Source organism: Tenrec ecaudatus, chromosome 17 (assembly GCF_050624435.1).
Source record: "Tenrec ecaudatus isolate mTenEca1 chromosome 17, mTenEca1.hap1, whole genome shotgun sequence".
In the NCBI taxonomy this organism is placed as follows: Eukaryota; Metazoa; Chordata; class Mammalia; order Afrosoricida; family Tenrecidae; genus Tenrec; species Tenrec ecaudatus.
The window spans coordinates 62,612,568-62,635,274 of record NC_134546.1 but is presented as its reverse complement, the minus strand read 5'-3'; the positions used below and the strand labels follow the sequence as shown (position 1 = coordinate 62,635,274).

General features: G+C 48.4%; 1 protein-coding gene across 1 annotated transcript in view; it reads left to right on the top strand.

Annotated features, from left to right (window-relative positions):
• IQCH (IQ motif containing H) overlaps positions 1 to 22,707 on the top strand; it is a 208,742-nt gene that overhangs the window by 173,815 nt on the left and 12,220 nt on the right. The window contains exons 15-16 of the mRNA XM_075535753.1: positions 3,171 to 3,335; positions 14,437 to 14,559. Coding sequence (XP_075391868.1) covers positions 3,171 to 3,335; positions 14,437 to 14,559 — 288 coding nt within the window. The remainder of the gene's footprint in view (positions 1 to 3,170; positions 3,336 to 14,436; positions 14,560 to 22,707) is intronic.

The window sequence follows — 22,707 nt, the reverse complement described above, 5'->3', positions numbered from 1 at the left end:
GTTGCAAATGTGATTTATTTGCTATTATAAAGGGGCATTACTGTGCGAATATGACTCCTGAAATGAGCTCCAGTTTAGCGAGGGGCCTTGACAGCTTGACCTCCTAATCTCCTCATAATGATGCCATTTTCAGTCAACGCTCAGTCAAGTCGCTCACGCTGGACTCTGAGCGAGGCGTCCACTCTAGGGCAGATGCAGTATGTATTTTAGCATACCGAGTTGGTGAGGGGGGCACATGCAGGCCTTCCAACGGGGGGAAAATGTTTAATCAAGTCTTCATGAAAATGTGCTTGCTTCCAACTTCCTACAGTGAAAATGCATTACTGCTAATTAGCGTATTCTCCAGAAATACAATACTTCATGTTTTCTCTGCAAGACATTTCCAAGGCAGGGCTGATATTAAACGAGAGCATGTTTGCATCCCTAGCTCTTCATTTGGCTGGCAGACTGGTACGGGGTGAGGGCTGGCTGGGCCAGGACCAGTGCCCATCTCTTCCAGCAGGACTGGATTCAAATCCCAGCTCGACCACTTCCTAGCTGTGTGGACTGGGGTACCACTCTGAGCCTCTGCTTCTTCATCTGTGACATGGGACCTCATTCTGTGGGTTTTCATAAAGGCCGGATGTGTTGCTTGTGAAGTACCTGATACATGGGGGTTCAGGTGACCCCTCTTCTTAGGCACAGCCGTGACTTCACGAGGCAAGCCTAGCCTGTCTTTGCTTATTACTTGAGAAGTGCTTGGTTCCTTCCCTGTATTCATTGAATGCCAGTGCCTCTATCCTCTCCTTCTCCGTGGTAGGAACCCTGACTGTATCTCTCCGTCACCAGTGCCTTCCACAAGGATATGCCTTAAGCAGGAAACTAAGGGCACCGGCTACTTCTGAGTTAAGCGGGGACAGAATGACACAGAGCAAATCATGATGTCTGCAAAGGAAGGCGGCGAGGTAGCGCAGGACCCACTTTTGTTGTCACCAGCCCAGCACATAGTAGGTGCTCAGTAAATATTTTGGTAAGGACTAAATGGACGTACCCGGTTACCTAGTAGCTCGTCCTACGTGGAGCCTACATGTGGCTAGTTGCCAGTATGTCCTCACGGTGTCCTCCCAACCGCCCTGTGGCACAACGAGGGTGGGTGTCATCACTTGTCCACACGCGACACCATGGTGACAAAGAGCAAAATGGTGGTAGAGCTAAGACGCCCATGCCAACTGGGAGTTGCCCTCAGACATCATACTGAAATTCCCAGAGACCATTGCTGCTTTTTCCATACTCAAGAGCAACCCACCCTTTTCTATGTCTACTCAGCTCCCCCACTTTCTACAGCGGTTACACATTGGGCTGCTGACAGCAAGGTTCATAGTTCAAAACCACTCCATGGATGAAAGACAGAGCTTTGTACTCCCGTAAAGAGTTACAGTTGTGGAAACCCTTAGGGGCAATTCTACCCTGTCCTATAGGGTCGGTGTGCATTGGCATCTACTCGATGGCAGTGAGTTCAGTCCCCCCACCCTCTGAAACTTCAGTCCAGTGTTTTGGTTTTTTTCCCCCTCAGTAGCTAAAACTGCACTTAAGCTCCTCCCTTGGGGTCCTTTGGGGGTGCAACTCTGGGGACCCAGTCCTGTGGCCGGGGGCCTTCCACTGCTCGCTTTAAATGGGCTTCCAGTGGGAGGCGTGTGCTGCCGGTCGGTCATCTTCATTTGCCTCCTCTGTGGAAAGCAGCTCTCTGCCGTAATGAAATGAGCTGGTTCCCGTCTGTGCTGACCGTCTGGCCTGGGCCTCCCTTGTCCTGTGGGCGACTTGAAGGAAGGGAGACACTTTGCCAGAAGGAAATACTGCACTCAGGGTGGTGGGTGGCCATCCTGGTTCAGGCTTTACCTTGAAGTTCAAGGACAAGTGTTGAGCCAGGGACGTTACTAATGGGGGCAGGCGAAGGGGCAGTGTTTCAGCCAAAGACTGAGTGGTGAAACTCCATTACTATTGAAGCTGACATGCAGAAAGGAGCCGTGCCAACTCCCCCTCCCCAGCTGAGGACTTGTGAGCCTTGAAGCCACAACTTTTCTCCAGACACCTGAGGCAGGAGCAGATGTGTGGGCTATCTGGGCATTTAACGCTAACCCTGCTAGGAAAACTTCCAAAGCACTTGCAAATGGCCAGTAGAAGCCCTCTCTAGGTGAAAGGAAAAGTAGGATTTGTTGTGAGCTGTCCCCCAATATTGGCTCTGCTGGCCTGGGCAGGCTGCACTTAACCCTTGAAATCCTTTTCGTTGGCTGCTTAAACCTAAAGCCAGACTTGCTCACTGATAAGCCCTCTGTTGTTACTTCTAATGTGTTCATCTGGGTACTTTAGAGAAACAAATCCTCAGAAACTCATATGTATAAGAGAGAGCTTTATATAAAGGGTAAGTGCACATCAAGCAAACATCCCAACCCAGTGCTGCCCAAGCCCACAAGTCCAACATTAACCCATGAACCCATATGTCCAACACCAATCCACAAAGTCCACCTCCATCTCACAAAACACATGCAATGACGCCGATTGCAGGAGGAAAGCCAAAACAGTGAATGTGTAAACATCTCAGCGCTGGCAGAGGTCTCCACACGACTGCTCCAGCACCCAGGGCTGAATCCGGGGTAGGTTCATGGCTTCTCCTCAGGGACGTCTTGCAGGAAGTGAGCCTTGCCAGCTAAATCATGGAACTGGCTAAGGCAGGTTCACCCTGGTCCAACCATCAGAGAGCCAGAGACATGAGAACTAGAAAAGCAAGGCTCACCGAGCCATTTACCTCTCTGCCCTTCAATTAACCCCACCTGTGTTTATGGGCCAGGTTGGCACTATAAACTTTAACTATCTCATTAGAGACCTCGTTTGAAAACACTTGCTTTACACAGCAATTTTATATTCATTAAAACTTGCCTTTTATCAACAAAGCACTGTTGTTTAGATTTTTTTCAAGCAAAGGAAAATACTGCACCCATGACCTTAGAAATAGCAAACCACAAGTAGAAAAATCCAAATCCCACACCACCAGCCTTTCATGTCGAGGAAGCTATGCCAGAGTGTCAGAGCTGGGTATTGTCACTGTAGCTCGGGCGAGTGAGGGGTCATCGCCCGGGGCTTGCTGGCGCCTGTCTGCTGTCAACACCCTCTCCTCCGTCTCCCGTTCTCATCAGGTGTGGGCCACAGACCTCGACTTCTCCTACAGTGACCAGCTAGCCCTGACTCAGCTCGCCTTGTACCTGACAAACGGCCATCTGGATTGCAACATGGGCACCTTCGAAGTGCCCCGCTTTGTCCCGAAGAAGAAAAGGACCCACCTTGAGATGCTGGCGATGCCGGTAAGCAGCCGAGGATTTTCCAAGCGTGCCCTGAGCTCGGCACCACACGGCCGGCCAGCGTGACTGAGTCCGTGTTACCGCACCAGGCCCTTTGAGGCCAGAGAGAAGAAATCACCTCCACCAAGTCACATGGCCTCTCAAAAATGGGTCCCAGGGAGGCTTACTGGGTGCGTTGATCCTGGGAAACGGGAGAGCAGGCCATCAAGAGGAAGGAACAGGTGTCTGCGGGCGTCCCTCCGGTCTCTCCTCAACTCGGTGCCCTGGGCAGGTAGACCCACCTGGGCAGGTGGACTCAGTGGCCAGCTATTTCTGACTAACTCATCCATCTCTGGCCCGGATCTCTTTTCTGAGCTTCAGCCTTCTAGAGCTAGTACCCCACAGAACTGTCCACAGCTACACTCCCCCTCTCTCCTCCAGCCAGCTCCACCTCGAGCTTCCTCAGGTGCCTCAGGCCGGAGGCTGATGGGACACGCCCTCGCCTCAAATTCAGTAGAAACCGGGTCATACCAGCTGCTAAAAAATGCCCTGGATCAGCTCTGACCCTCCCCCCCCCTCGGGAAGTCCCTTCTTTTCCGCTCTCACATCCTTCTCGATCCATCAACTCCCACACTGCTACCCACTAGCATCCCACCAAGAGTCCGACCCGGCTCTCCCGCCCCGCCTGCCCCCACCGCGAACAGTGTGACTGTCATAAGCCCAGGCTATCAAAACAATCTGATCAGGTTGCTCCCCGGCTGATGATTTTTAAATGACCCCTGTACCTTCAAGGAAATCCCAACTTCCAAGCTTAACTGCCAAGACTCCTCGGGATCTGCCCCTTCCCACCACCCCATACTCTTCGAGCACAGCCGAGGCTGGTTGAGGGTGACCCTCCGTGCCCCTGGTCTGCGGACTCACGGGTCGCTCTCCATGGGGCTATGGGCTCCTGGGACAGCGGGCTCAGATGGTCAGGAGAAGGAAGGAAGATCAAGGGGACAACAGGGACGTTCATGAAAGTGGGATATAACATGTGGGCTTCCATGTGGGTGGGACTTTATATATAGAACACGTGGACTTGCATGTAAATGGGATATAGCATGTACTCTCATGTATAACACGTGGGCGGAGTCCATGTGAGTGGGATGTAACATGTCTCTGGCCACAGTTGCCTTCCCACAACAGTGAGTTTCACACCCTCTGGCAATCCAAATCCAGCAAGAGAAGAACTCTGGGGATTAATAAATAGTCCCCCACGCTGGGGCCTTTTCAGACAAGTAACTTGTGCCTCTCTGAGGAGCCTGTTCAGGTTCAGGACCCACTGCCACACCTAAAGGGCCTCTGTTTGGCACTACTCAGGGTGCCTACAACCACCACCCTGGAACTCGGTGTTCCATCAGGCCACCCGGAGAAAGTGCAGATGTCTTCAGGGACACAGGCCACCTTGCCCTCTCCTCTTCCATCCAGGCGTTTTGTGACGTCCCTGCATCAGTCCTGCTCAAGCAATCGCCTTGTTCTCCTTGCTACTTAAGGAAATAAATGTAATGGGACTGGAGAGGAGCAGTGTCACCAAGCGGTGTCTGGCACATAGCCACCCTGGGTAATAGAGCACAACTCCCCCTTTAAGGTGACCCACTTTTTAACAATTTTTCCCGCATCCCATGTGGCTATTTCGCCAGGATATGAGTTTAGTCAATGGTGTCCCGCTTTACCAAGGTTAAAATCTGGTCACCTTAGTTTAGGGGGCTCTTGGCGGATGCCTTTACCAAAGTCCATTGCCAGCTCCTTCTTCGGTAGAGCCTCCCAGTTGGTTCCAACCATTTGCAGCCAAGTGGTTACCCACTTCACCACCAGGGATCCTTGGGGGGCCACTGAGCCCACAGCGACTCTCTCCAGGGTTTTCCAGAATTTAAAAGTCTTCGCAGGGACAAGCTCATCTTTCTCCTGGTAAGTGGCCAATGGGTTTAAGTCGTCGTCCCGCGTCATCCCGGGAGAAGAACAACACAATACTGTACAATACAATACACACGGCCACCGAGTCGATGCCAACTCTTCTCGACTTTATAGGACAGGGAGAGCTGTCCCTGGGGGTTTCCAAGACGGATTCTTTCCAGGAGTGAAAAGCCTGGCTGTGTGGAGGAGAACAAGACCTCTGTTACTTAGGGCCCGGAAGCTTACTGATAACCTCTCCAGTCACTTTGGACCTCTTTCTCCACTCTCGGGACTCCTCCTTCCCACCCCTACCCAGGGACCTGGCAGGACTCTAGGGGGCTGGCAGGACCCCAATATCATGCTAAAGGGAGACACAGCTTTGAAACGGAGCCCTTTCTGAGGGCCCACCCCCCCATGCCAGATCTATAAGAAGCTGCAAAGAAAGGGAGTTGGTATTCAATACAAGACTGCCAAAGCCCATTTGCCGCCGTCCAGCACACTGCCTGGGAAGGCTGTAAGCAGGAGCTGTGCTTTGAATCAGAGGCACTCCCATTTTGCATTCCTGGCTTCAGGCTCCATTCCATTCCAACCCACAGGCAACCCTGCGGATCCTCCTGTGATCAAGAGTCTTAAACACGTTTAGGAATTGCCCCCACCCGAGTGGGGAGCATGATGATCTCCAATAATGTAAATTACGATCTCCAATCAGAAAGACTATTATCCAAATGCATGGGGGAAATTGAAAGTGTTTGGGTTTTAGACAGGGAGATGGGTCTTCTCACTTTGTGCCACTGTGTGTGGGGCTGTGTGTGTATGTGTGTGTATGTGATGTTGGGCAGTTTTTAAAAGAAGCATGCACACCCTCCTAATGGCAGCATCAGGACCAGTGTGAGCACACTGTGGTATCACCAGCCCCTCTGAAGATGGAAGGAAATACACAGGCGAAGCCACAACGACAATCGGGCATATTCGGAACCAACACCTGGAAAGTGCTTCCCATTGGGGCCCATCCCTTGAATCAGACGCTCCGCAGCACAGCGGCTGAGCACAAGGGTTTCTGGACCCTGCAAAGTGCGATTGCTCCACATGACAAAAGAAGGGCGACCACCTCCTTGCGCACGCGCGCGCGCGCACAGGTCCAGTTACACGCAGCTTCTGACTCGGTGCCCCCCAGGCGCAGCCGCTCACCACTGCAAAACCAGGCCTGAGCACAGGGACCTCAGTGGTTGGCCGCAAAGGACTTCCCTGGCAGCTTCGAAACAGGAGCAAACCATTTCCATCCTCCTGCTTTCAGCCCTCTGCCCTTCCGAGTGGCGGCGCAGTGGGGTACAAGTTAAGAGTCGGGCTACATACCACTTGGTCAGCAGTTCGAAACCACCAGCTACCCCGGCCGTCTGTGCCCATCAGGATTTACACTCTCAGAAACCCGCCGGGGCAGTTCTGTTTGTCTTCCCTGGTTGCACTGAGTCAGAACCGACTGACAGCTGGTAGTGTGGTTAAAAGTTTAGGTTCTCTTCCAGCCCTCCACTCGCAGGATTGGCGAGTGGCCTAAGGAGCAGGTCGGCGCCAACATCGTAACAACCGCCCCAGTCATTTACGCACATTTTTAACAGCACCCGATCTGTAATGAATGATTAAGTAAAACCTTTTGTGTTAAATTATGATGTTAATAATGACTCTGTCTCCTGTAATTTATTATGAATTCTCCAATGCTTCTGGTTTGATTTTGATCGAATGCAACAACAACAGAGTGTGTGTGATGGCTTTATTTTTAGAACTCCTCCTTTGAAGGGGTGCGTTCGCCCTGCGACTGCTGCTACTGTAATTATGTACAAAACCAATCACTCATTAGAGTTAGGATACATTATCTTCTAGACAGATGAGGCTAAATAAGCAACACATTAATAATTCAGAGAGCAGTTCATTATGCATGTGGATGCCTGCTTCGTAACCGAAACAGGAACCTCATCAGCCTGTGCCACTCCTTAAACAATAGTCCTGGCTGCTTGCAGCCACACGCACGTTTACGCTTGTTAAACTGCTGCTTGGATTATTTTATCAAACATTCATTTATTTGTGGTCCCTTACTGCAGAGAACAGATTTTGGAAGCTCCTTTTTTAAGTTAATGATTTGAGCAATGGGTGTTATTAATTCTCAGAATATTATAAACATGATTAATTTTCAGGCAGAGATTTATGGCATAAGGATTTCAACTATGTCAACCGAAATGCATCACTGTCAAGACAAGCATCACGGCGAACACAGACTGCGCGCCACACTTCAGGAGCCGGCGCTCACAACGAAATCAATTTAAATTGTGGCGGAAGTAAAATTATATTCTCCAGTGAAAAGGAGTATTTTGAGCTTCCTTTATTTGGCTTGAAGCATTCTTGTTAGATTGTGATTTAGAAATGTAGTTTAACAAGACTAGTCTTCTACCAAGAATCTTTCATCTTCTCTCTGAAACAGCACCTCCACCCCCTCCAACACACACCCTGCTTTGACTAGTTGAGCTCAATGGTTAAAGAACAAGGATGCTGACTGAAAAGACGGGCAGTTAGTTCGAACCCGCCCACCACTCCTAGGAAAAAAGACAAGACCGGCTGCTTCCGTAAAGAGTTGCCGCCTTGGAAACCGGAAGGGGCAGCTCTGCTCTGCCACACAGATGGCTACGAGTCGGGATCCATGCCGAGGCAGTCGTGGGTAACAGGTTTGCTGGACAAGGCTGTTTGGAAATTTCCACACCTTCCAAATGTGGTCAATGGGTATATGGAATGAAGAGCACTGACCTGGGAGTCACGGATTGGGAATTTGAATCTTCTCTCTGGCTTCAGTGTGTACATTACAGGATGATGTTCAAGGCCTCTTCGAGATACTGGCTTCTGTGGAGCCTGTAGACTTGGGTTTACATCTGGCAAAGTGCTGGAGGGCAGAGGGGTCACAGAACGGACTCATTCCTCTGTGCCTCCTCCTCCCCACTCGAAGAGCCTTCCCTTCCCGAAACTGTTAGAAAAGAGGTAGTGTTGTTGGGACAGGTCGTGTATCCTAAATCCACAGCAGCCCGTCGTCCCTAGCTAATATTTACTTAATACTCTCTGCAAGAATCCACCTGCAGGAAACTCAGCAGGTGTTCATGGAGCTTCTCCTTGGTGCCAGGCTCGCCGCTAGGCCTGGAGAGCGTAAGGCTGAGCAGCAAAGCCCTTGACCTTGAAGGGCTCCACCTTTATGAGAAGACACAGATCAGCAGACAGTAGAAATACCTATAAATAACATCATCACATTGAATAGGTATCAAGCCTCCACCCTACAAGGCCAGGGCCTGTGCCAAGTGCTTTGCACGACGAATCTTTCTAACAACCCAATGTACTAGGCAGGTGGTACCAAGGTTCACAGATGGTAAGCGACTTAACCCAACTTCCCACAGGAAGCAAGTGTTGAAGCCAGGGATCCACCCCAGGCCTGGCAGAGTCTAAAGCCTGCCTGCTTCCCGCTGAACAGCCAGCAGGCCTCACACTGTTGTGAGCCAATGATTTGGGCCCAGAGGAGCGGATGCTCACACCTGATAAGGGACTCCTCTCCCTGGGCCGTGAGGCTTCCCCTGCACTATGTCATTATCCCGGCTTACAAGCCTTGGGGTTGCTCAGAAACTCAAAGCGTCGCTGCGCGTCGGAATCAGCCAACGGCCGTGGTGTTTGTGTTTCTTCTATTTGTGGATTTGGGGGTGTCTCCTTTTCTTAAGTGCTGGGGGTTTGTTTTGTTTTTTGAGATGACAAACTGCTGCAATGAGTAGCTTGACTTTTTAGACACATCATTCTGCGCATGTTTCAGGTATATCTTAGAATCTCTCCCCAAGAGTGGAATTGCTGGATCAAAGGGCAAGTGCGTTTGATAGATGTTTTCACCTTGTCATTTCCTTTCCCCTTCCTTGGAAAACTGCAATGGGGCTGGATAGCCTCCGAGGAGAGGAGAGTACTCAAACCAGCCTTTTGAAGAAGGAGCACTTCGGTTTTCTCATGCCTTGTGGTTTGAATATGCATGAGTTTATTTGATTCCCCGCAGTAACTCCGAGAAATCAGAAAGGAATTATCAGACCCAGTGAATAGCTTAGGAGGCTGAGGCTGAACAAAGTGGAGTGAGATGCCTAAGGTCAGACAGAAAGAAGTAGCACAGCTCAAAATTTCTGGTTTTACAGAAGTCCTTCTCTGGCTAAAAGATGGATGGTTGAGTGGTTTCTGTTGTCAATGGCTGGCCTCGTTGGAGAAATCATTTCACTTTATAAGTGACAGCAGTCACTAAGAGTTATTGAGGCTCACAATGTCCCAGACACCTTTCTTTCTTTTCTTTCTTTCTTTTGTCTCACTCACTGTAGCAATTTTTTTAAACCATTGTACTGGGGTTCATACAACTCTTATCACAATTCATACATCCATCCATTGTGTCAAATACAGTTGTACATTTGTTGCCATCATCAGTCTCAAAACATTTGCTTTCTACTTGAGCCCTTGGAATCAGCTTCTCATTTTCCCCTCCTTCCCCGCTCCTCCCTCCCTCATGAATCTTGATAATTTCTAAATTATTATTTTGTCATATCTTACACTGTCTGACATCTCCCTTCACCTACTTTTCTGTTGTCCATCCCCCAGGAAGGAGGTTATATGTAGATCCTTGTAATTGGTTCCCCCTTTCCACCCCATCCTCCCTGGTCCTGAAGGAATCATCCACCCTGGATTCCCTGTGTTTTAGTTCCTATCTGTACCAGTGTACATCCTCTGGTCCAGCCAGATTTGTAAGGTAGAATTGGGATCATGATAGTGGGGGGGGGGGGCGGGGAGAAGCATTTAGAAACTAGAGGAAAGTTGTATGTTTCATCGTTGCTACTGCACCCTGACTGACTCATCTCCTCCCCACGACCCTTCTGTAAGGGAATGTCCAGTTGCCTACAGATGGATCTTGGTTCCCCAATCTGCACTCCCCCTCATTCACAATGATTTGATTTTTTGTTATTTGATGCCTGATACCTGATCCCTTTGGCACCTGGTGATCGCGCAGACTGGTGTGCTTCTTCCATATGGACTTTGTTGCTTCTGACCTAGATGGCCACTTGTTTACCTTCAAGTCTTTAAGACCCCAGATGCTGTATCTTTTGACAGTCGGGCACCATCAGCTTTCTTCATTGCATTTGCTTATGCACTGACTTAGCCAGACATCATTCTTTACCCTCCCAATGTGACTCTTCCACCTGAGTGACTGGGCTCAAAAAATTCATGGGGAAAAAAATCCATTATCTTTGTATTATTATCAACCTACATCATAGCATTCCATGATTCAATCACATCCAGCACAATTGTACAATCTTTTAATTCCAGTTTTCTATGAACATTTTGAACCCCCTCATTTATATATATATATGAAACCTGTAACCTTTGCCTTAGATGAGTAACCTTTTTTTTTCATATAGCATTTGTGGAGTCTTTAAAATAGATGAATCTTGTATGTTTGCCTTTACTTATACTAGTACAACTTATATATTAAGCATTTAATACATGCCAGGAAATTCACCAAGCAAGCATCAGGGCTACCAAGACATTAAACTCCCTGTCCTGGAGGAGTTGAAAAGAAAGGAGATTGAGGGACAGATGCTGCTATAAAACAGATACTGTACCCATAGGGAAACAGGAGCCCAGTGGTGTCATTGTTACTCGTTGGGCTGCAATCGCATGGTCAGCAGTTCGAAGCCACCACCTGGGTTTTCTACTGCCACAGTAGAACAACTGGGCTTTCTACTGCCGTAAACAGTGTCTGTTTCAGAAACCCATGGGTGTGTGTGTGGGGGGGGGGGAGTGTTGTGAGTCCGTATTGACTCCATGGCAGGGAGGTGTTCTTATTCATAAGAACAAGGGAGCCCTGGTGGCATCGTGGCTAGGTGTTGGGCTGCTAACCGCAAGGTCAGCAGTTCTAAACCCCCAGCCACTTTATGTGGGAAGGACGAGGTATTCTAATCTTAGAAACCGACAGGGGCAGTTCTGCTCTGTCCTACAGGGTTGCTATGAGTTTGATATCAGCGAGGGATTCTTGTTGATGTTTCCTTTTGATTTTTTGAGCCTGCCAAGCAAGACATCTGGAAGACAAGAAAGAGACGTTGAAGGCGGGGGGGGGGGGGGGTGAGGGGGGGCTGGGGCGACAGTGATCAACCTGAACTATCAGGCATCGGTGCACAGAATCTAGATCAGTGGACAATGGGGAGAGAAGGGCCTGGAAAATGACATGTCGTGTAGATCCAAAATGTACTGGGCCTTGAAGATGCTTTCAAAGAAAAGGTAACAAAAATAGTAGCGAGCTTTACTGGGTGCCGACATTGTCTGAAGATAAGGCCTTCCTCTCCCAAGAAGAGTTTTAGTCTCAGAACCCCCCAGGGCCAGTTCTACCCTGTCCCGCAGGGTCATTATGAGTTGGCATCACCTCCATGACGGTGAGTCGAGTCTAGTCAGGAATTGTGATAGAAGCATACTTATGCAGCACAAGTCAGAGAGGTTAAACGACATACCAAGGCAAAGTGGCCTGGTCAGGTTTTGAACCTCCAATGTCACACATGTTCTTTCCGCTACAGAATTCTGCTCACATCCCCAACCTCCCCAAGTCAGATGCAAGAGCAGCTCTCTGGCAAAAATGAACAGCAAAAGATGAGGCCAGTGCGGGCGATGGGGAAGAAGAGGATGCTAGGAGATACAGATCACATCCGGGGACTCCTCTTTGCTATTGCTAAGGAACCTCCACCCCGGGGCTGTGAGAAGGGACCACTGGGGTCGCCTCCATAGACAAGAAGCTAGCACAGGACAACCTGTCTTAATTTGCTGCCCACAAGTCATGTCCTACTGGACAGAGAGCCCTGCTGCTTCCTTTGCAGCCATGGAAACGTGCATGAATTCAGCCGGATCCTCCGACCAGGTGCCTGCCTACCTCCATCACTGATGTGGGGCTGATCTTGGTTTTGCTGGTTTATATGCTATGGCAGCATAAGACAAGTTGAGAAGACAAAAATAACCTTGGAATTATCTTGTGAATTCATGGTAATTACCATGCAATTACATGCTCAGTAATCACAATGGAATTCCAGAGTATTTACAGTTCATATCCACAGACAACATCTCAGGCTTCCCCGTTTTCTCTGTGAAGGTGAAGCGCGGTGAGGCCAGGCGCGGCAGGGCAAGCAGGCCTGGCGATGACGCCCCTGCAGGCGCCAGAGCTTCTCTTGTCAGCTACCAACTGAAGCCCTGGTGTGGGGTCAGCTCTGAACCAGAGGGTCTGTGTTCAAACTCATCAGCTGCGCTGAGGAAGAAAGACATGCTCATCGGAGCCCTTTAAGATCACAGCCTAGGAAACGCAGAGCTCTCTGTTAACGAGGCACAGCTGCACCTAGCACGTCTTCAGTTCAAGCAAGCAAACCTAACAGCAGGAAAGGAGCCCGGCTCCGCGGACAATCACGAGACAAGATGAAACCGCCCGTGAGCGTCAGCCTTCTCTGTCGACACGGACGTGGTTCAAGTGGCTGGAGGGCAGCCTTAACCCACGAGCCGGATGAGATGGCCCACAGCTAGAGCACTGCATGGAAGTGCTGGAAGACGATGCACTGTGGGCGGGATATCTTACACGGGCCAAACATGGACTCTGCGTGAGAGTGTGTGTAGATAGAGACCTGCAGGGCGAAGGGGCATTCATTCTTTGCTGGGCACTCAACCAACCCCAGCTCCCGCATGCTATCGCCGAGACAGAAAGAGAGTCACACTTTGAAGATAGAAGGGGCGGGGGCCACACCTGATCCCTTGCAGCCAGCTTTGGACCAGAAGCACCTCGTTTCCTTCCACTCCAAGACATTGTCCCAGGCACTCGGTTATCCAGCACCGGAGTGTCCCCGAAGCTCATATCCTAGTCCGGTCACCTCATTTCCTCTGCCCTGTGGAGAGCTCTACAAGTGAGTCATCATGCAGGGATCCGGCTGATCGTCAGAAATGGGCCGTTCCATCCGGTCCAGTCTGAGTCATAGCAACCTGTAAACAAGACAGAACTGCTCCTCGGGATTTACAAACAAAAACAAACCCACTACCACCGAGTCCGTTTCTGAATTACAGCGACTCAACGTGAAGTTTCTAAGTCTGTGAATCTTCACAGGAACAGACAGCCTCGTCTCTTTTCCCTGAGAGTGGTTGGTGAGTTTGAACCACCGGCTTTGTGGTTTAATGGCCCAATGGCTCACCCACAGCAGTAGTAGGCCTCCTCTGTGTGGGTTATGAGATTGTAAACCTCTATTGCAGCAGGTAGCTGACCGACAGCGGCAAATATCCCATCTTACCAAGGGCAGTCAGTAAGTACCTTGCCTCCATCACCAGGACTCAGTACTTAATGTGTGCATTATATATGTGTATGATATTTTTAGGACATATATCATCAAATTATTTGGGGTCTTACTGCAACCAGTGCCCTTGGAAGGCCTCCCGCTGATAGCCAAGTAACTAGACTAAAGAAATGAGCAGTTTTTCAAAGAAAGCTGTTTGAATCTCGATTCGAGCATTCCCCATCTCAAGGTGTCCCCTAGGTGACCAGGGGAAAGGAGTCACTTGGCCATGGAGAACTCTGGCCAACACTGCGTGAGGTGACCACAGTAACGCCGTCAGGGACAAGCCAGGCCGGCCGTACGTGTCCTTGTGGTGGCTGTGCTCTTCTTTCCCAGCCCATAACCTCAGTTTAACCACGAGAACACCCAGCCGCCAGACTCGGGGACTTTCTACAGAACATGTGACCTTCAGAGCTCCCCAAGTCTTCAAAATCAAGGATCTGAAAAGTAGCCGTCACAGCCAAGAGGGACCTGAGGAGACGTGTGATGACAGGAGATCTGGTGTCCTAGGAGGGATCTTGGCCAAGGCCAAGGGCACCAGGACAAACTCACAGCATCTGCATGAAATCGATGCATTTTAGTCACTAGCAGTGTAGCGGTTCGGTTTCTTAGTTGTGACCCATGAAAGCACCACAACAACGCAAGACATTAGCCATGGGGAAACTGGGTGCGGGGTATCCAGGAACGCTCTGTCTTATCTGCGCCACTTTTCTGAAAACCTACAAGTATTCTAAAATGAAAAGCTGGCCTTCGTTTTCTTTAACATTATCCATTTTCTAACCTTTGACCCTGATCTTTTCCAGACATCGGCCACCTGTCGCTATGCAGTGATGACCACCCAGCTGAAACACGACAACCTCTCCCTGGTTTTCCAGTATGTTTTTTTCCAGATATGTAAGGCCCATGGCATCGGCTACGACATCGAGGTATGAGGAGTCACAGTGGACTAGGGGGGAGGGGGGACCAAATACAAGGCTTGGGGAACCAAAGAAGCCAGTCAGGTGGCACCTCTGCAGATAATCTCTAAGTACCTATTTAGAGAGGGCATGAATTCTGCTTGGGGAAGGGCAGAAAGACGACGGAAGAAGGCACTCAATCCTATGAAGTTCGGCTGTCTTCCCAAGCCCCTCTTACTAAAACAAACGACCTTCGGCTCGATAGACCTCAGAGGCCTTTGGGAACCGCTTCTTGACCCTGAAGCAAACCTTGAGTTTCCAGGTCCCATGCCAAACTGTTTACCAATAAGTACCTACCTAACGACGTATAGTTGTTTCTTCTAGCATGAGTTCTTGTAGAAACACTTTCCCTTGATAAGGCCTGTTTCCAGTGAGCTAGTGTCCCCGCCCCCCGCCGCAGCCGCCTCCTCCTTTAATCTAGCTTTGTAACAGGATGAGGGGCTCTACCCAAGCCACCAAAACAAAGACAAACTCACCCTCGAGTTGGTCCCACCTCACGGTGACAACATGGGTACCAGCATAGGACTTGCTCCATCGGATTTCAATGGCCCTATTTTGTGCCCTGAGATTTATGGTAAGTCCCCCTGGGGAAATTGCGAGCTTCTCCACAGTGGTTCAGATTTTCCAGTTTGACACTCGGGGCTGTTGCCTGATGAAGATCCATCCTCTAGCAGAGCCACCATACTGAAATATGTCCACCTCCCACATTCAATATGATTTACATGCGGGAGAAGTGAGGAATGGAATTGTCCCGTGGACTTTTGGCAACCCCTCATATATGATGGCATCATAATTGAGCAGTGATTGGATTGATTGATGGCTAGATATTCAAGGCTACTGAATGACTTTGATTTTTCATATTTGAGAACCAGCAAAAATTGCCAGGGGTTGATTATTTTCAAGGAGGCCCTTGAAAAACACATGGACCTTAGGCGCAGGGCCAGGAGCAAGTGGAATGGCTTGGTTGGCATTGGGCAATCCCCACTGAGCTGCCAGGGTGCAGGTGCTTCCATTGAGTTGTGCAATTTGCAAACATGGAGGCTGGAGCTTATGTTCCCTTGACAATTAGACTAAAGTAGGCAGAACTCAGGAAAAATGAAAACCCAGATCGACTCAATGTACATGAAATTAATTGTTGCATCTGCTGCACATAATCCCTTTGGAATTAAATTGGCTTTTGCACCAAACTGATTTTTCCATGTCCAGGCAATGGCTGCATCTAGCTTGATCTAAAGCTGTGTTTTCTTAAAGTATCAAAGCAGAATCTGCCCTGTGGAGAGGCATATTTGGTGGGGAAAATCTCCCACCCCAGAGAACATCTGCTCCGCTCCTTTTGGAATGATCATTCGAGCTTTGTGTCTTTGGCTGAAGGCATTGTGCTTGACTGAAGTTCTAGTCCCTTAGCACCAGACTTCAGTCATTGATCCTTTGGTGCATCTGAGCTGGTCATTTCCATCTCTAACCATGGAGGATGTTAGCAAGAGAAACAGACTGCCAAGGCCCAGAGATCTTAAACATCTAGATGATGCAGCCAGAGGGGTTTCCCTAGGGGTTGGTCACTAAGGAAGGCCACAGAGAGGGCCATGTCCAGGAGCACCGGCGCCATCACCAGCATAGTTTCCTGGGCTCTGCTTCCAGGCACCTATGCTAAACACCCTCTCAATGATGAAAGGCAAAATGGGAAAGAAAGAGAAATCGAGATTGGGGTGAATGGAGTGATGGGACCAATATGAAGAAGAAAAAGATAGCATGAAAAAAGGATAGAACTCGAGTGCCTATGAGAATTCATTTTTTTAAAGGCGAGAATGAACAGAAAGGAAGGGTCATTAATAAACAGGAGTACAGGAGGAAAGGAAGTGTAACACACAGCGTGGGGCCATCTTTGACTCTTCCCCCCACCCCCACCCCTCTGACTTCCCTATCACCACGAGGCAGGGGTCAGACATGTCCCCCTCCACTCCAAACTTCTGGACCCACTGACTCCAAATGGTTTCCCCACAGCACCCTACCTCTCTGCTGGACTCAGTGGTCCATTGTAATGGGTCTGGGTCCCCCTCTAATCCTGCCCCTTAATAGAGTAGAGGATGCCCTCACCATGGACTGACAGCCACAGGCAAAGAGTCCAGAATCAGAATACATTTCACAAAGAATTATGGCTCCACGGGCCTTATTAACTGTCCACGACTCCAGAAAAGCGATGAACACAGCATCATGCAATCTATGACAGGGAGATGGAGTCATGTGACTCGGAGCACGTGGAAATTCTCTAACAACGTCCTGGCTCTAGTCTCCTGAGGAGCCCTAGGGGCGCAGTGAGGAAGCCCCAGCTGCTAACAGAAAGGTTAGTGGTTTGAACCCACCACAGAACCCCTATGGGTTTGAACCTTGTCCTGTAGGGGTCGCTGTGAGTCAGAATCCACTCAGTGACCAAAGTTGTGAGTTTGGGTATTTGTCCTGAAGTCGGTTCTCACCTGCCCCGAGCCAGAGGCCAGCCAGCGCAGGACTGTTCCCTGGCTGTCTTCCTGGCCTTCCCGGGGAGGCGGTGATGCATCGATATTCACAAAGCGTCTTCCTCATGCCAGCCACTGAGCTAGCCACATTTACCTCGTTACCACATTCAAGCTCCATAAAGTCCTCAAGGCAGGTGCTATTGCTGCCCGATCCAGGTGAGGATTTTAGGTTTAAGAGTGTAAGCACGTTCCCAAAGACACACAGCCATCCACAATGTCCATGAAGCCACATCAGATTCTCTCTCTCACACCTAAGTCTCCTCTGTGTGTCTTTCTCCCACTTGAAATGATTTCCCACCGACGCTATAGAGTCCTAAAACGTTATTATCACCCAAATCAAGACTGCAGAGTTCCTTTGGGACCAAAATATTCCTCCTTGGCCCTTGTCATGTACCCTTAAATCCCTATGATGAGCTCCACCCCACCACAAGCGAAAACAATGAAATGCTGCCCCAGGAACTTTCCTGACCCCAGCTGCCCTTTGGGGGCAGGCGAAGACCACCTGCCCAAATGCCAGTGTGACCTCTGCTACCTGCTCCCAGCCTTGGTCAAACTTCGAGTAGGAACTCTTTTCAGAAAAAGCGACCAGAGCACTATCTATCCGGGCCAATGCTCCCAAAAAGAAGAATCCTCGTGGGCCTTATTCTTGACGCTTTCCTTCCCATTGTTCCCACAGGATTTTAAATGATGGTTGTGTGCATCATCTTAGGACGTTAGAGAAGTGAGATTCCCCCACGAGTTCACTTTTCCTGGCTACTATTTGGAGAAAGCCGCCTTGGTTAGGGATCGCTGCCTAACAGGAATACCATGAGTGGGTGGCTTAGCAGCCAGAATTGGATTCTCTCACCATGTGGGAGGCTAGAAGTGGGAATTCAGGGCACCACCCCCAGGGAGCGGCTCTTTCTCTGAAAGCCCTGGGGAAGGTCCTGACTCCTTTTCCCATCTGATGGGCCCGCGTTGCCGTGTCTTGTCGGCAAGCTCCCTGTGGCACCGGAGGCTCTGATGTCATCCACGCCTAGCTCTTATTTCCTGTCAGCGGTTGGGTCTCCCCTTCTTTGCTGGTTTCTCTCTCCTTTTATCTCTTGCAACATAAAAGGTGATGGAGGCCACACTTCAGGGAAACTCCTCCTACATTGGACTGAGGTTGTGGCCTCCATAAAGGTGCTTTGCCCACCCTGATCCCCTCACGACCCATGAGCGAGTGAGTCCCAGCAGATTGCCGCATGGGGGCTGATTGCACCCTGACATAACTTCCAAACCACTGAGAACCACGGCCCAGCCAAATGGACACCTATTTGGGGAGGACAATTCAGTGCATGACACAAGAGCCGAGTTGGTAAGCAATTTGGTGGGTCTGACTGCTGAAATCTCTAGAATGACACAGAATACCCGTACAGGTTTCCTAAGGAAATGAGGTCGTAATGCAGGCCGGGTGGAGAAAGGTGCGCTCCGTACTGCCTGCCACAGTGTGGAGCTGGTCTGGGTCCCACCTTGGTCCTAGTCAGCGCGCCACAACGCACGTACGGACACAGCTAGCAAACACTGGGTCTTCCATCCCGGGGGTCGCACAGTGGCGATCCAGAGGGCTGATCACCCGTGTTCTGATTCTCTTCTTTCCCTCACGTTAGGCAATCACATTTGCCCACTTCCCCCCTGAAGGTAGGCATGCCATGTTTTGACTTGTGAAGCGTGCACAGAACTAACAGGGTCAGTCAAAAAGTCTTGCTAAGAAAAAAAACATTAAAACCTTTCCTAAATCCAACCCTCAAAATGTGAAGCTATTGACTCTCCTTTGCTCCTCCATTGAGGTCTGTACCTTTCTGAAAGGGGTGCTCACACCTGTCTGGCCCTTCCCTGAGGAGGGTTGCCCTCTTCAGTTTACACCACATGAAAGAGGACATTAAAAGTTTTTTTTAATTAAAAATTATATACACAACCAAAAACAGTGGAAATTCAGCCTTGCAGTCAGGGTCAAATGTTAAAAGTGTGGCTACATCATACTTGTAAAGCCTTAGAATGGATTCAAGAATCTCAGAGTTAAGATTCAACAAAGATGACTGCATGTAAAATGCTTTTCACTTGGAAAGATAAGCTCAGGGGAACAAAACAAATATTATAGCTATTATACATAAGCTTGGACAGCTCCAGATTCATAAAATTAGGAGAGAGAGAAGAAGAAAACAAATATCAACAATCTAAGAAGTATACCCAGAAAAGAGCTTGTGACTGAATGAAATAAATAAGAAGCAAAAGAAATCCTGAGCGGTTCAACTGACAAAAGAAATTATTAGTCTCAATGAAAAGAGACTATCATTACCGCAAACCAGAGTATTAAACAAGTACTGAAATGTGGAGACAAATGCAAAATGGTAGAGCCGCTCTAGACAACATTTGCCAGCTCCTCAGAAAGTTAAACAGAGCTGAATGTTGCTGTCACGTGCCATCAGCTTGTCCTAACTCAGAGTGACCCAAGCCACAACAGAGAGAAACCCTGACCCTCCTGACAGGAGGGAGGCCAGACCTTTGTGACTGGCCAATTTTTAGAAGCAGATCACCTTCCTGCCTGGTTCATTCAAACCTGTTCAGCATCGGTGCAACTTAGAAGCTGATAGACAGACAGGTGGTGGCTGTAAACAAGGAGCACTGGCCAGGAATTGAGTCAAGTCTCCCACAGGAAGGGGCTAGTTGGATCACTGTACCATTGGTGCCCTCCATTAGACTCACCATAGGCCTCGACAAGTCTACTTCTGGGTAGATGCCCAAGGCCCTTGAAAGCAGGGTTGTAAACAGATACACGCATCTCAGTGTTCATTACGGCACTCTTCACAACAGCTAAAAAGTAGTAACAACCCCAGTGTCAATGGATACATGGATAAATAAAATATAGTCTGAAATGATGGATTCGTATACAGCCATACAACAATATAGTTTGGATACATGATATAAGATGAATGAACCTTAAAAAAACTGATGCTGAGTGAAATAAATTTTTAAAATAACTATTGTATGGTCCTACATATAGAAAACACTTAAATATGTAAGCCAGCATAAGGCCCTTCTTTTAAAAAACAATAGAACACAGACTGTTAATGGAGATGTCAAAAGGACCAAGCTCTAGAAGTAAGATCCTTTCCCTCGGAGAAATAACCAAACCAAAGGTAGAAGATAAAATTTAAACAGACCTGCCCTAACATCGAAAGTTAACCTTTAATGGACCACGATGAGCTGCCAGTACTCTCTCTACCTGCCACTGGAGACCGTGACCCTCTTTGAAGGAAGAGAATATCATTTAGGCTTCTATAATATTCCATCTTCAGTGACCAGCATCCAATATAAAAAACCACAAGACATTCTAAAAGACAGGGCCAAATAACAAAGAAAAAAATGGAAAAATACCCGCAGGTAATTGAAATACTGGAGTTATCGGAGGGGAACTTTAAGATAACTATGCTTAATGTGTGCCGGGAAAAAATGCATCGTTTTACCAGAGACCCAGAACTTATTTCACACAAAGACTCAAATGGAACTTCCTGGATTCAAATCATTTTAGCCAAAACTGAAAATCCAATATAGCAATCTGATCTATGAGAATCAAAACAATTAGTGAAGCGGGGGAGAGAGAGCAGTAGAAATATTCAGACTTATACACAGAGGTAGAAAACAATTTACCTATAGAAGGGGACTTAAGTGATATATTGAACATTGATTTTAAAAAAAGGTACCATTCATACATTTTGTATACCGGGAGAGGAGAGAGCAGTTTGTAAAAAACACTGGCTTAGAAATTCCTAAACGTGATGAAAAGACATGAAGACATGCATTCAAGAGGCACTGCAAACACCAGGCAAGATAAATACAAAGACACCACACCTGGGCGCAGCACAATTGGGGGCCACCAGGTCCATTCCGGCAACCTATTGGACACGGCAGGTCCCCACGTCTTTTTCCCACCAAGTGGCTGATGTATTTAAACTATCGACCTTTGGGTTAGCAGCTGAGCACTTACTTCACCATCTGAGGTAGGTAGTTGATTGTACCAACCTGGCCATTAAACACATGTGGGGTTAATTAAAGGGCAGAAAGATAAATGGCTCAGTGAGCCTCGTCTTTCTAGTTCTCAGGTCTCTTGCTTTCTGATGGTCGGACCAGGGTGCAGCTGCCTTAGCCAGTTCATTGCTTCAGCTGGCAAGGCTCACTTCCTGCAAGACATCCCTGAGGAGAAGCCACATAGACCTAAGCCGATGCAGCCCTGGGTGCTGGAGCAGCTGTGTGGAGACCCTGCCAGCACTGAGATGTTTACACATTCACTGACTCGGCTTTCCTCCTGCAATCGGCATCATTGTGTGTGTTTTGTGAGATGGAGGAGGACTTTGTGGATTGGTGTCGGACTTATGGGTTAATGTTGGATTTGTGGGCTTGGGCGGCACTGAGTTGGGATGTTTTCTTGTTGTGTACTTAATCTTTATATAAAACTCTCTCTTATACATATGAATTTCTATGGATTTGTTTCTCTAAAGTACCCAGACTAATATATCACCGTATTACCAAACCTCCTTATATTGTAGTTAAAATGGTGAAAATTAAAGATGAAGAGAAAATGTTAAAGGGGCTGGGGGAAAAAAGCAGCACATTACTTACAAAGGAGCAACAATAAGACCATCAGCTGTCTCTTTAATAGAATGTATGAAAGCCAGAGACAATGAATCTACAATCTACAGTACTGCAGCGGGGACATGTCAAGAAAGAATTCTATTCCCCGGGGTGGGGTGGAGGGTGGAGAAGGACACATCAGTAAATATTCCACAGCTTCCTAAGAATGGAATATCTAAGAAAGCAGTCTCTGGGGATTCTATACCAGATGTGAGATTACATACCAGATGATTGCTAATACTCTCAGTATAGAGCTGCTTTTACCAAAGGACTTTCACCAAAAAGCTCTGAACCTCCTACTTGAAGGGACCTGTTACATTTATGTTAACAACTAAAATCCCTACAACAAAACAAAGCAAAATGCACTGCCATGGAGTCAGTTCCAACTCATAATGACCCTCTGGGACAGAGTCGAACTGCCCCGTGGGTGTCTGAGACGATCACCCCAGATGGAAGAGGAAAGCTGCCTCTTTCTCCCGTCCCGAGAATAGCACTGTCCAAAAGAAATGCCATGCAAGACACAGTGTGAGCCACACAGGAGGAGATGGCCAAAGATTTGTGGACAAAATGGCATTGAAAGATGATGCAAACATTTCCATCAATATTGGAACCACTTCATATCTCAGTCAAGATATTTTGAGACCCATGATTTTTAAAATAAGAGATGCCTGAATTAATTTTAATTATGTGGCTGTACATAATCCAATATATGACCAGTCATATGCCGGTGTGTAATCAAGATCACAACCATTCATGAGAACTGTGTGATTTTTGCACTGTATCTACAGGACATCTCCATGTGGACTGCCTGTGTTTCGAGTGCTCAGCAGCCCCAGGTGATACGTGGCTAAAATATTGGACAGCAACAGTAAGGGCTACACAGACCTTTCAGATCAGCTCATTAATTAGTGGTTCTCAACCCTAGCTCCCCATCAGGACGACTTGACTTAAAAGCGTT